Below are 14,923 nucleotides of genomic sequence, written 5' to 3'. Positions count from 1 at the left end.
CATAATGAAAAGGCAGATTACATGTATCTAATGTAACTGATTATCAATTATCAATGGAATAAGACACAGCCATACACATATCAACATAAAACGAGAAAACTTAGTTGATAAATTTAACCTTGTTCCAACTTCCAAGAGAATAAAACTACGGCACTAGACGGGTCTTGGGCAGGTTCATGTCAAGAACCGAGCGGTAAGTGTCTCCGTTCAGAATATATATAGTGCATTCACTGTCAGTACCTTGACATAACCTTGTTCCAACTTTCAAGAGAATAAAAGTATAGCACTAGATGAATGCAGGCCTAACCTGGTAAACTGAAGTGACATCCAGTTCCCCAAACTGGCCAGTTGGCGTCGCTGTTATGTCCTCGAGTTGGTGCATCGAGGTTTGACTGGCGGCGGGCATGTCGGAGGGAGGCAGGTATCCACTGCCACTGCCAGACATATCGGGAATAATGAAGCGGGGATAAACTAATTGTCGAGGGCAGAGAAAGTAAGAGTGAAATGGAGAGGTTTCACCTGGCTCAATGGTTTCAATTCTTTGATTCACACCACATTGTATGTGAATTAATCATTTATCCTCCATCCTATCATGTTAAATATTCTACACATCAGCCTATTAACTGGTGAATTAACTTGAATAGTTAAATAAATACCAGGTGTCTTGCACCTCATCAGAATTCTTCACACTTTTTCCAACTCACCATCATAGATTTGATACCAGAGTACCAAAAATATCGTCAAATAACCCAAATCCATTTTACAGATCCAATATTTTGCGGTTCGTAGTGAGTTTAAGATTAAATATTTTGGTTTTATCTTGTGCAGTATTATTAGTTAAACGTGTCCCTTGTTTGCATCTCTACCCAACACCCAGTAAATAACACCTACGTTTTTCTTTGAAAATAAAATCGGTATGGTGGATTCTTATTGGTTGAAATATCGCGTTCTGCTGCAAGTGTCATGGCAACGATGACATACGTTTCCAAAAACAAAACTCACACGTTTGCATAAATAAGTATTTACTTTATCACGGAAATGGTTCAGTATAAAATTATTCTTCATCCAGTGAGGCTTTGATTAGAATCCAAAAAGTCTTTCATGTAACACAAAAACACACACATGAAAGTACACAAGTGGGACAGATTGAAGATTGAACAAAATATACGACGGATGACAAATTGATAGGTGCAAAAAACAAAAACAAATCACATAGATGTACGCATCTTGACCATCGTTCTGTGCCTTCATGTCCCCTATATGAGGTTTGCAAGGTTCTTCAAATATTTCCGTTTGCTTTGATGAACATATTCAAGGGTAACAATCAAAAGACAAGTCAGGAATGAGCAATAATTTATACAATTCTACACCTTTATCACACACACTGAGATTAAGCTGTGCGGAAATTGAGCTATTTAAAAAGGCAGTGGAGGGGCCTTCGTAGATAGCCCTAATCCATTACTCATTACCTCAGTGATAGCGATCAAATCGAGCGATAAATGATCATTTGGAATAAAGGACATGGCCTTATCCCATGTCCTTTATTCCGGGTTCGAGCGTGGAGTGAGTCCACGGAACACATTTTCCATCCCAGTCGTCGGTTACACATCAACCACCTGGTGGTGTCATCGTGCTCAGCCAATAACCTTTAGTTTTGAGTTTGTTGGCCTTTTTTAAAGTAATCAACAGACCACTGATACATGAATCAATAATGTGTGCTCAGGAGGGTTTCACGGGAGGTCTGCAAGTGCTGGACTATGATATAAATTAAACAAACACCTTCCTCCAACAAATCCTGTCCAGAATTAACGGAAGATTGGTTTCCATTTATCACCTTCCCACCCAACACCCTGCCGTCCGTGGTAGAACTACAACGAGGTATGAGAAAGACAAAACTAGCACAGTGGTTTGGGAGGCACGAAGCACGGTCCCCAACGCCCATATAAGGGTCAGCAAGCGTGGGAACACAGCGATATTTCTCCCTTATGACAGCCATCACGGATCTTTCCCTCGGCCCGGTAACCCGTTCCGCGTGATAGTGCTTAGTTTAAGGAATGTGTGGAGAGGTCGGAACCAGTGGAGAAGTCGGCTTCGGTAGCCGCTGATGGATTCATTCATTCATTCATCCCCCTCTGATTAACAGTCTGATCAATTGGAAAAAGTAAACAGGCAGTGTTTCGCTGTTGTTGTTGTTGTGGTCATTGTCTGAGCACAACTATTGGAACTCGGCCAAAATAATGCTTCTCTGGTGTTTCTTCGACGGGGTGGTGGAGGAGGTGGTGGTGGTGGACGAAGTGACGGGGTTGAGCGTGACGCTGTACAGGTTGGTGATGAACGCCTCCCAGCCGCGGCGGAACGCCCGGTCCAGTGCCTAGAGAGAGAGAGAGAGAGAGAGAGAGAGAGAGAGAGCGAGAGAGAGAGAGAGCCGGGGGGGGAACAGTTAGCGACATTGCACCTCCAGGTCCACGTGTACACATGACAACACTGTCAGCGTCTGCCTCTTTGGTTAAAGAGTAACCCAAACCCGCAGTGGGGCTTTGCCAATTAGTGTCATGGAATCCAAGTTTGTGATTGGTACAAATTGTTTCCAGGTGTTGACGGCACACTTGCAATCTAAACAAGGGCCAATTGCGATGAACCATATGGTCCCTAATCTTGCTTTCGCAGACATCCTAGTTTCAAGATCGCCTCCGACGTCACGTCTGTTGTGCCAACAACATGTCGACTTTGTTGTGCCAACAACATGTAGACTTTGTTGGCAAGACGTCTTCCTATTTTTTAGCCATTGAGTTGGGTTGCTGTGGTGGGCAGGCTACGGCTTAAAGGATCAGATGTTCATGTGTTTGTTGTTGGTTCCATCCCTTGTGCTTGCGTGCGAGCCAAGCTACATTTAAGTGTTTGGACACGCGTGTGACACAAACACGTCTACTCCAACGCGTTCTAAAGAGAGAAGGGAACTCAAACACTGCGAAATGTTCACATCTCATAACCTAGAAGAATATCAAACAAGCTAGCGTGATTTCCGCTGTGTGATTTCATTGGCCGTTAAGTTGCTAAGCTTGAGAGGAATGTTGGCAGGGAGGGGGAGTTTGGTTGGTTAACAGGAGTGGAATGTTTACGGTGTGGGTTTAGTAGGTGGAGGCGTTGGCGATAGACTCCGCTCAGCTGATAGGGGACAGCGGGTGGAACGCCACCTGCGAACACGTGACACCAGACGGGTTGATAAGAAGCAGGGTGAACTCGAGGGCACGTTGGTGTCCCACCGGAATTACTTTTCAGTGACTTCCCATGATGCATTAGGTGTAGGTGGTACGTAAGTGGATGGCCTTTTGCGGTTATTTATTGTTTTTCCATTTTGTTGGTGTTACCGCAGCAGTTACCGCCCATAAAGAACGACACATTCTCCATTTGTGATGGTTAGTGTGATCTTCACGCAGAAATGCAAATAAAAGGGAACTTTTGACACGAAATCATAGGTTCAGGTAACCTGGTTAAGGTTACAGGAAACTATTGTTTCATTTTCTAACGCACAACACCAAAGGAGCAACAATCCTATCTACGTATCCAATGGGCTGCTGGTGACATGGACAGATACACGATGTACTTTGACCTCCCGTTATTAGAATTCTATAAATGTCTCCATGGCAACTTATTGCGGAACTTCTCAACTGGGAAATGTGGAACTGTGACGATAGCATTGTACCTAGCATCATGCCCCATCTGTCACACAATCTGTGAGATGCAAATGATGTCATCTCAGTGGTTTCAGCTCTGAACCGGACATCGTGATGGTCACGTAAGCGCTGTGCTTGTTGTTGATTAGGGGTAGGCCTTTTTCTGCTTGTATGTACAAGAATATAGAGTGGCAATATCGTGACAAAATTGGAGTCGAAATTAAGAATCGAAAGACAGAAACTGTACATGGAAACCCAATTTCCTTGTGCGTTGTTTGTGTGTGGGAAGGTAGTAGCTAGCCAAAACATTTCCCAGAGGTCAAAATCTGTCCATCTCTCCCTCCCTCCCCCTCCCCTCCGTCCCTCACCCCTCCCTCCCTCGCTTCGTTCCCCAAACCCTCCCTCCCTCCCCTCCGTCCCTCACCCCTCCCTCCTTCCCCCCTCCCCTCCGTCCCTCACCCCTCCCTCCCTCCCCCCTCCCCTCCGTCCCTCACCTTGCGGTAGTTCTTCACGGTGTTCCTCTTCAACGTTTTCATCCCTTCCTCCTGCTCCCTCCGCAGCCTCCTCTCCTCCTCTCCTTCCTCCTCCTCCTCCCTCCCTCTCTTCTTGTCTCTGATCAGCACCTGGTCGTCTGCGTCTCCCGTGACGGTGAAATGAATCAGCGCTCCCATTGGCTCGTGCTCTTCCGTCACCCCGACCCCCACCGAGGGAGGGGGTCCCGCCGTCAGCTCGGGCTCCGGGGGGGGGGCCTCTCTCGGTTTCCTCCTGCTGCTCCTCCTGCTCCACCGGCTCCCGGGGGCGCCGCGGCTGACCTTGACGCGCAGGAGCGTCTCTCCGTCGTCGCCCTCGGTTACGCCGTCGTTGGCGTCAAACCCCTCGCCTTCCGGGTCCACAGGGCCTGGACACGCTGCGCCCGCCGCCGCCGCCGCCGGCCCGCAGGTCTGTGGGCCGCCATCCCCCTGCCCCTCCTCCCGCTCCTCCCCCACCCACGCCGGCGCGTCCCCGGGGCCCTCGGGCTCGTCGGGCTCGAACATGCGTCCGTAGAAGCCGCCCGGAGCGTCGAGGAACTTGACGATCCGCATGGAGCTCCGGGTGGATTTCTTCTTAGAGCCGATGGTCATGGCGTCCCCGCTTTGTGTTTTCCGACCGGGCTGGTTTCCTGGTTCGTTATTTTTGTTGGGTTTATCACTGGGTTTCTCTTGAGGGTTTCTGGAAGCTGGGGGAAAATTAGAGAAAAAGAGATGGGAGAGGTTGGTCTGAATGTCGTTACTTAATCCTGGAAGATGGGATCAGTGTTTTGTTTTGCTTCAGTTAAAAGACAGTCTGCGTCTGCCATAGCGCAGCCTGTAGTCTCTTGTTCAAGCCCTTTATTTTTAAACGTCTCGAATTATGAGCTGAACAAGAAAAAACTGATGCTTTTTAGAGATTTGACCTCCAATCTAAATGTTTTAAATGCCTGAGATGCTCTTATATCTCGAGCGAAACAGAAAATGAACATACATTCCCCTTTTACACACACAAAAACAAAGATTGAGACTTTACACCGTAAGATATCCCATTGGACCGTCCCAAAAATAACAAACAAATATTAATGACATTTATGTTGACCAAGTCAATGACGGTCAGTGCAAAGGTCAAAGAGCAGTTTAAAAACATCCTACGAGACGCATGATAAGGGTAATGACATACAAATCGCTTTGTTGGTCGAGAGAAGTCCTTCTGAACATATCAAGCCCCTGATAAGAACCATGGCCCTAGCCTGTTAGCTCAGATGCGCTGCTTATGTAACTCTGGACAAGGTAAAAGGCCAGAGGAGTTTTGAGTCAACAGCCAGCCTCAGCAAACAACCTGATAACACAAAGAGACCATGGAATGCCGTTCTAACTGATCTCAACTGCCGATCTTGTCTGATCTCAACCTTGTGTGATTTGTGGTGTATTACGAGAGAATGTCGTGCTTCCTGTATATGTTTCGAAGCTTAAGTAGTAAATTAATTGCCGTTGAATAAACTTGGTTAGTAAATGGTCTGAAAATATGTGGTTGCTCAGAATTTATCTCTTCCAAGCTCCACGGGTGGGTTAATGTTTAATAGCACGAGGTGGAAGACCGGGTGAACACAAACTCAAAATAATTAACGAGTTTGTCCATCCACAGATGACTGATAAAATAAGTAAACAAAGTAGAAACACATTCCTATTGTCACGACTGTGGACTAAGAGAGATTCACCAGAAGATCCAAAAAGCTAAAGATATAATAAATATTTATAATAATTATAAACTTTGTTTCTAATGTTACACTGTTATTAGAAACAGCTTAACTGGAGGACATCGTAAGATAAGTACATAGTACATAAATATATTGTTAACCCATCACAATAGCCAACTTTGAGAGGAAAAGTTGTCAAAGTTGTACACATTCACAGTGGTGAAAAATGTGTTGCCATCTAACCTCTCTGAGTCAGTGCAAGACCTCAACAATAAAAAAATTAATTAAATAAAAGTACATGAAATTAGAAGAAAAAATAACAATACACAAAAAGTACACAATATGAAAGGAACACAGGATGTAGTTTACCTTCACTTGGTGCCCTGCGCTCTTGTTTCAGCCCTCCAGTGCTTGCGAGGAAGGTCCTCTCTTGCCGTGTGCCTCAGTCTCTCTGGTCACGCAGTCCTATGAGCAGAAGGAAGCTCTCCTCTCGACCATGCCTCGACCTGCACAGCGACACAGCCCCGTCATCCAGGCACACAGCGTCAGACACACAGCCGACGCACCTACACACTCTCACTCTCTCTTCCTCCGCCCCCTCCACACACACACACTCATCAGCTATGACATCAGCAATCAGTGCCAGATATAGTGTTCGGTGAAAGCGCACACACACACACACACACACACACACCCTTACCTACTATGGTGTTTTAAAACACCCAGCCCTGGGACAAATTTTTAAGGACAGAAGGCAATGTGAGTCAGGGAGCGTGATGTTATGTGAGAACCTTTCGTACGGGGACTGTTCTCAGTGATAACACGTCTGATAATCTGAACATCAAGTAACTGGTAAACCATTCACTACATTTCAAGGTTCTTTTTTTTCACTCTTTCCAGCCCTAAATGTCTGAGATCTGTTTGAAGACGTGTTCACCCTAGCCCTGTTTGTGTTCCTACCAGGGAATGTGGTTAATGTTTAAAGGTGGTATGAGGGTAGTGTTCTGAAGTCATGTTTAAAGGTAATGTTTGGAGGGTAATTAGGAGTGTAACAATAAGGGGAACAAACGTGTGCAGCAGAGACAAGCACATTTTTTAAATTGTTGAAATACAAAACTATTAACCAATTATAGCACATATATATTTATTGGGAGTCACTGAGTATCTCTAACCCTATTATATAATAATAAGCATATTATCATGATATTATAATCTAGGACTAGGTTACACGTCCAATATTGTTTAGGCTTCCAATATTGCAAATGTGACGCGGTTTGCTCTCAGAAAACAAATCTCTTGGATTAAGTCTTTCAACAGGCTTGGTTTGTGTGTGTGTGTGTGTGTGTGTGTGGTTGTGCGCAGCCCCACTTTGGCCACAAGAATTTAAATAAAAGCTGACACAATCCCTTGCGTGGTTCCATTATAGGCTTTTCACAAGTATGCGCCACTCAACACCTTATCCACTGTTGAATTCGGGTAGGACAGTGTGTGTGTGTGTGTTGTGAAATTGCCTAACACTGACTCTTTCCATTGGGATAATCGCTTTCCCTAAGTCCTTTGGTGGCACCCTGTTTCCAAACAGCCCCATTCATAAATCCAGATACACTCAAACACACGTGCAAACATCCATTCACTGCAAACACTAATCCAAACATTCAGGCATGAACATATGAAGATAGTGGCTCCTTCCTCGAGACAACGGTGAACAAGCAGCTGACCACATCGTAGGAGGTGATACAGCCGGCAGCAGACCACACTTACCTCCCTCAGGTGTCAAACTCGCCCGACCTCCTCTGTCTGAACAAGGTAAAGGGTGTCATTATACAGTTCTGAGCATGCGTGCACGTGCGTGTGTTTAGGTGCGTGTGTGTGTGTGTGTCTGAATCATCTCAGCATCAAACACGGCTGGCTGGTGTGTCTGTGCACACCTCAACTTGGTTATTACTCACCTGCCAACCCAACACACTCCAAAACCTCCTCCACACTCCATATATGGTCATGGAACTGAAGGCTGCCCTCACCCACACCTGAGAGGCCTAAATGGCTGTCAATCAAATAACACTAATAAAAACGAAAAGTATAAACGAGATCCCAGCTGTTGGAAGGTCCCCTGGCCCCAATGAGGTAATGGCTCATTTATGACAGTGGCACGCCAGGGGAACGGTCGCCATGGATACAGGCGAAGACGAGGTAGGTAATTAGCAGTCTCGTGTGATGTGGTGTACAGGTGTCATCGGGCCACGACCAAGTTACGACATGGTTTAAAAGTAGGGATTACGATGAGTAGGCTGAATAAATACAGGAAACTGAATCATGGGAGAGAGTGAACCCAAAGCGGTGGAGGAGCATAAGCTCACGAGAGAGCGAGTTCACGGGTGAAGTGAAGGTGCTCTGTTTTAGACCGACCCGTACTAAATCTGAATTCCCTGCAGTCTGGTTTTAGCAACAAAGCGTTCTTTGTGTGTCCGGATCAGAACAATATAGCGGTTTCACCCGATACCGTTCAACTATTTTCTTTGCTGCCGTTCTGACAGTTTGTGCCTTTTGTGTTTTTACACAAAGATAAGTGACCCAGACGTGATCATTTTATCAAACGGCCACATGAGTTTCGAGCTACTATACAACATACCTCCTCTCCCTCCTCCCTCCATCCCGTCCCCCTTTTAATAGACCCAAACACAAATAAAATCATCCAAAAACAAAAAGGAGGTTTGAAAGTGAGGAAACAGGTTTGAACTGGATCAACTTTATTACTTCGCAGCCAGGACCAGACAGGAGTCAGACTACCGACACACTACACAGCGAACAGCGGAGCGCGATGCTCATAAATACATCATCCACACTGCTCCACAGCCGGAACCTGGGAGCAGGCATCCGTTCTGCTCTCAGTATCGTACGTTAGATATCTTACATTATTCACACACAGGCTGAGGCCTGAGAAGCACATGATTCAGCTCCCGCTTGCCGGTCATTTCGATAAACACTATTCCTACGCGGTCTAAACGTAAGCCGAGATTAAAAACAAGCACTTGAGATAACTTTTGTGATGTTTTTGTATTAGTGCTTTTTTTGACCGTCTGACCCTAACCCTGATTTGTGTCTGTGGACTGGTCAGTGGAATAGCAGGGGCGACCACAGGTGGAGATCACGATGGCAATTAGTGGCCCTGGCACACCTACAGACCTGTGATTAACCTAACGAGCTACACCTGCGTTTTAGCCCCTACTAGTGCCCCTCTGTGGTAAAGGCCTACACGCCGTAGTTAGTTAGATAATAGTGTTCAGGTGCTCTTTAACTTTTCTCATATACGCTTTGAAACAAGGACCAGAACATATTAAAAAGCCGGTGCCGCACTTCCATAAAAACGATGAAATAAATAGAAATACATCTAAATAAAAAATGCTTATATTACAAAGACAATGATGCAACCTCTTGTAAAACCTGGGTTATTTCCTACCCCCCCCCCCCCCCCCTTCCTCTGGGACATTCAGATAACAGACAAACAGCGAATCTACCACAAGACCCCCTCAGATTCAGGACATAAACACCAAGTACACAGACGGGCGTACTTCCACACACACGCTGACGATGAACACAACGCAGGCCGCGTCGATTTAAATACTTCCATAGCTAGTCACAGTCACCTTATTTAGTTAGAATTGTACATTATATACACAGGGGTTTTTCCCAATACAGCGGCTTCCTGGCTGTATGTTACAGCAGAGATCTACGTACAGTGTGCGTCTGTATCACGTGTTTGTGTGGTTCATGTTGTCTGTGTGTGTGAAGAGCGTTTAGTGTTTTGCATTAAGAGATGAGATTAGGTGCGTGTTAGGGTTTGTGTGTGTGTGCAGTGTTTTTCATTGAGAGATAGCAGTGGGTGTGTGTTTGGGTATGTGCGTGTAAGTGTGTGTGTGTTTGGGGACGGGTTTGTGTGCGTGTTCTCTAGACCTCCACGGCGTTGTCAGAGCCCAGGCCCTGTGCCTGGAGTGCGTCTTCTCTCTTCATCTTCGGCTTCTCAGTCCTCGTGTGCCACACCAGCACCTGGACACACACACACACACACACACACACACACACACACACACACACACACACACACACACACACACACACACACACACACACACACACACACACACACACACACACACACACACACAAGATTTACATTTACAAGCAATGCGGAAAGGACAGGGAAACAGGATGGAGGATTCAAATCAACAGAGTTTCGCTGTATTCTCTAGTCAAGGAGTTGAAGATTAATTCAACTCCACACAATTCGAAAACAGTCAGGTTTCCATCCACAAAAAAACCTTCAGCCTTTTTGTATTCTCAATATTATATAATCATCATAAACACAACACAATTCATTTTATTATCACCAACAATCTCCTCCATAGAGGTTTTATAGGTGGGCTAACTGATCGGGATTGTCTGACCATAAAGATACGGCGACAGCCAATGACTGTTATCATTGGCTAGAACAAAGGGCGGGCTCTAGCTACACTCCCAGCCAATCAGCTGCCAGTGACTTAGCATTGTGGAGGACCTGATGTTCTAGCGGTGGAACAAGGCGCAGTCCTCCGACGGCCTTACCTTGGAGCAGTTGTCCGCCCGGGGCTCCAGCTCCTCCATGGTGACCACCCCTTGGAGGAAGCTGCTCTCCAGGAAGCCCATTGGTGCGTTCCCGTCGAAGCAAGCGTCCGGATTGGCCAGGACCGCCTTGAGGGAGACCGCAAAGCCGGCCATGTCCAATGGGAAGGGCCGGCTGGGCCTCCAGCCAGTGTGGAAGCGCACCACCTTTGGACGAGACAGGATCCTATAACACTGGCCGTCCATTTTATCAATGCACATATATTACAATTATGCTATTGTATCATATTCAATAATAACATCAGTCTGTTGTGTTGATGGAATACATTGTTTTATTGACTGATGGTAATTTAGCTGGGGTTCACTGGTAAGGATTAGCCAGATCCACCAGAATAGTCAACTCATCACCTAGTTATTTTAGTTATTTCAGTCCTTTAAAACTGCTTTTAACCCCTCAGTGGACCTTCATTCAACACCAGATATAGCCTCTTTGCACTGCTTCTAACTTCTCCTCTACAAGCCTGGTGTCTTGTAGTTGTATGTGTCCTAAATACACTTTATACCATGTGAACCACGTGGCTATGGAAAAACAAAGTCGTTTGAATTGAATGAATGACTCCTTGTGAGCCAAGATGAATAAGACATCAGAGTGTCGAGTTAGCTGTGTGACGGTAGCACATCCTCTGCTGTCGTTCGACTGGTGCTTCTCCTTTACTGGGGGGGGGGGGGGGGGGTTGGAGGGACACAGCCGAGACCCACCTTTCCCCCCTCCACCACGGGCCTCTCGTAGCGCATCCCCCCCACCAGCCCCACCGGCCACACCGACACTCGCTGGGTGCTCCGCATCTGGGGGGAGGAGGGGGGAGGCGGAGGGAGGAGGGGGAGGAGACAGATGGAAACTGTATCATGTAAGACAGAAAGCACTCACTATTTAAAGTCTTTGAGTCCCGTGAAAAAAGCTACTTCACTGCAATTAATTATGATTATTATGATCTTTATGAATGTTATTATTAATAGGAAATCGAACATCATATCAGCCTATCAAAGAGCTGCACTGAGTCGAAGAACATGCAGACTTAAGAAACCCATAGAGCTCCCAAAGATGGATAAACTTTCACTACTTCCCTGAAGTTGACATTTTTGGCACATGTTGAAAAATAGATCTTCAAATGCAGCTCTGTAATCCCCCCCTCGGATAAACGTCTGATAACGCAACATCCGCCCCAGGCTCGTAACTCCCTCGTCGCTGCGCCCTCTAGTGGACAGATGGAGCACGGCAGGCCACCGCCACCTACCTCCTGGAACAGCTGGATGCTGTAGGTGTTGTCGTCGTCAGCGAAGTAGACCACCCCCTGCTGGCTGTCCGCTCCCTGGGGGGCCCTCCTGTCCTCCCTGAGCCACCGTAGGCCCTCGTTCCTCTGCTCGGCCCCCCGCGGCTTCAGCCAGCTGGGGTCACCCTGGAACAATGACATAACGGTGATATAAGCCCTCGGGATGGCAGCCATCTTCTTTGGCACCCAAATAAACGACTTTTCACCATTTATGAATAGTGACCAAACCATACATAATAAGTGGATTTTTTTACTGGAATAAGCATTCATCAAAGCTCATCTTTGGAAAGTTTGAAAGTATATAAAGCACTTAGGAGGAAATCTGAGATGTGTGCTCGTGTGTGTGTGTGCGCTCGTGTGTGTGTGTGTGTGTTTGTGTGTGCTTATGCATATGCATGCGTGTGCGTGTGTGTGTGTGTCTGTGTCTGTGTGTGTGCTTATGCGTGTGTGTGTGTGTGTGTGTGTGTGTGTGTGTGTGTGCGCGCTCACGTCCTGCAGCTTGCGCTCCTTGGGCGTGGCCGTGTGCAGGTGGGTGTAGGCCAGGCCGCTGTCGGCCAGCAGGCCGGCCACCAGGGGGGTCTTGTGGGGCGAGTCCTCCACCAGCACCCAGTGGAGCTGGGGCACGTGGAGGAACGTCTGGGACAGGCGGGTCAGCTCGGCCTTCTGCACAAACCTGGAGGAGGGGGGGAGGGACAGAGGGGGGGGGGAGAGAGAGAGACAGAGACAGAGACAGAGAGAGAGAGAGACAGACAGACAGACAGACAGACAGACAGGTAAATCAGTGATTGTAGTTTTCGTCAGTTATAACACAAAAGCCATCAAGTAAACATTCAGTAACCCTAACCCTAACCCTCCACCTTCAAACCAGTTCCAAAAATGTAATCCATAAATTAAACAAAGAGAGAGAGACACCAACCGAGTATGAGTGATTGAGTGGGCTGAGGAGAGGGGGGTATATTATATAATACTACCCACTACTAAACACAGCCTAGAGAGCGGCCTACCTCGAGTAGGTCGGGGTAATAACGAAGATGGTGGGCAGAGTGGACTTCGGCGCCTGGTGGGGGGATTTGGTCGCCTCCACCTTCTTCATCTGCTCCTCAAGGCGGTGCAGCTCCCCCCGCAGCCGGGAGATGGTACGATCCTTGGGCAGGTCGTGCTCCGTGCAGTCACAGCGCTGACCTGGAGGACACGGTGGATTAGGACCACATATTGGATATAGTTCGGGTGGAGCGTTGGTGGTGTTGGTTTGCGTGAGGTCGGCTCACCTAGCTGCATCAGAGCGTAGACCAGACCCATGAGGGACACCATGAAGTAGAGCACGAACACGGTCTTCAGCTTCAGCCTCATTCCCGTTGCCATTGAGGTCTACAGCAATAAAGTAAGAGAATGTAATGGTATCATAATATACATTGGTATGAAAAGTTTGTTCGCACTGACTGACAATGCCACCTGAATTCAGTTTTCAATGGATATAACGGACCACACGTTCTTCAACGTCAGCCTCATGCCCGTTGCCATTGAGTTCTACAGCTATAAAGTAAGAGACCATATCATGAATGGCAATAATGTTTGCCGCAAAGCATTGGCAGTGAATAATAATTCAGAACCTGTACTGCTTTGCAGAGAAGGATCAACTGCAAGGATTGTGTTTCTCCCTTTGGTACACCAATTGACAGACCGCGTGTTTAGGCAGGCAGCTAGCTACTGTAAACAGGCACATGAACTAGTAATAACAAGCCATATATTACGCAAATTAAAGCATTCACAAACACTACTCGCAGATTCGTAATTACCCTCCCAATGTACGATCCTAAACTGTATCAGCATATGTATCGTTGATTACTTACCAAATCCAATACAAATAAAAAGACCCCTGCAAAAAGAGCTTCTTAGTTCATGTCAACGTTGAGACGAGCATAAAAAGCATCGCAATGAAGATTGAAAATCATTCATTCTACCAGCTAGTCACCAGAAACGTAGGACAGTTTTTTCTGAGTGGAGTACCAACAACTTCCGATTATGGTGCAACGCCAAAACGATTCCTACAATGCGTGTAACATGGCAATGGTTCCGCCAGCATATAACTTAAATGACTCATTAATTTCCCTAATAGGCTTGACATGATTCAAAAAAATGCTCTGAAATATAAAGAAATCCAATCGGTAGAAAGGGGTGATCAAGTCCATAACTGATTCAGGATGTCCAAAAGAAAAACATGAATTCTAGTACATGAAGAACAAGCAGAGGCATTACACATAGAAGTCAAACAACTTTCCTTTATTTGTAACATACAAATAAACACTGACAAGGCCAAAATGACATATTTTCCCTTTCATTGTCGGATAACCACAAGACGTGAACACTTTTTTCAAACAATGAAGTTTTGTTTTTAAATGTCATTTTAGAAAAAACTAGTGTTCACCTGTAAAAGGCCAAATCAAACTTAAAAATGGACCTGGAACAGCTTATATACACACAGACACACACAGAAAGAGACAAGAGAACTGGGTAGGAAAGGTTGAGGTGGCGGTGAGAGAGGGTTGGAAATTAAAAATAATTCGGCACGATCATTGAGAACGTACAACCGTTATTTATTTTTTCCTCCATAAAAAGAGGGCAGTTAAAAAAAAAAAAGACAATTTCCATTGATGAGTAAAAAAAAATTAAATGAGAAAAAAGTTTGTTCCTAATATCGTTTTCATTGACACGTGTTGTTGAGCTACTTTCTACCTGTGTACAAGCCTTTCCCCACAATAGGAGCTTAGTGTATGAAGCTAACTCCAGTACCATCACTGATTTATGGCCGTAACCCCCTGCTGGGCACATACCGAGGATATGGAGCAGGGAAAACACTCATTAGTCCCAAAGGTATGAATGTAATGGTATCACAATATACATGGGTATGCACAATTAGTTTGCACTGACTGACAATGCCACCTGATGTCAGTTATCAAGCGATATAACGGACCCCAGACACACGGAGAGACATACACGAAGAAGAAATTATCTCTACTAAAAAGGGAAAAAAGTTGATGTAACCCGGCCAGGCCATCCCAAATGATTTGACTCCAGAATCCAAAATCGGATGCCTCTTTCTCTAACTGGCAAACATG

At 46.1% G+C, this 14,923-nt stretch overlaps 1 protein-coding gene across 1 annotated transcript; it reads right to left on the bottom strand.

Annotated features, from left to right (window-relative positions):
- Positions 1-4,795: 4,795 nt before the first annotated feature.
- On the bottom strand, positions 4,796-13,850 carry b3gat3 (beta-1,3-glucuronyltransferase 3 (glucuronosyltransferase I)). The gene is made up of 9 exons (XM_056575832.1): positions 13,658-13,850; positions 13,076-13,175; positions 12,812-12,989; positions 12,297-12,480; positions 11,772-11,933; positions 11,236-11,322; positions 10,480-10,683; positions 6,250-9,924; positions 4,796-4,890 (listed from the first exon to the last, which is right to left on the bottom strand). Exons 2-8 carry the CDS (start codon positions 13,167-13,169, stop codon positions 9,826-9,828), a joined length of 1,008 nt encoding a protein of 335 aa, XP_056431807.1. The 5' UTR covers positions 13,170-13,175; positions 13,658-13,850; the 3' UTR covers positions 4,796-4,890; positions 6,250-9,825.
- Between the last annotated feature and the right edge of the window lie 1,073 nt (positions 13,851-14,923).

The sequence above is a fragment of the Gadus chalcogrammus genome, chromosome 17 (genome assembly GCF_026213295.1).
Source record: "Gadus chalcogrammus isolate NIFS_2021 chromosome 17, NIFS_Gcha_1.0, whole genome shotgun sequence".
Taxonomy (NCBI): domain Eukaryota; kingdom Metazoa; phylum Chordata; class Actinopteri; order Gadiformes; family Gadidae; genus Gadus; species Gadus chalcogrammus.
This window is presented reverse-complemented; position numbering and strand designations above follow the sequence as displayed.

Excerpts from the sequence above, each read along its gene's own strand:
- b3gat3 (XM_056575832.1), bottom strand. The coding sequence starts at position 13,169 with ATGGCAACGGGAATGAGGCTGAAGCTGAAGACCGTGTTCGTGCTCTAC. Across the intron at positions 10,684-11,235 it reads CCGTGGTGGAGGGGGGAAAG|GTGGTGCGCTTCCACACTGG; the intron begins GTGGGTCTCGGC and ends TCTCGTCCAAAG. Across the intron at positions 9,925-10,479 it reads GGGCGGACAACTGCTCCAAG|GTGCTGGTGTGGCACACGAG; the intron begins GTAAGGCCGTCG and ends GTGTGTGTCCAG.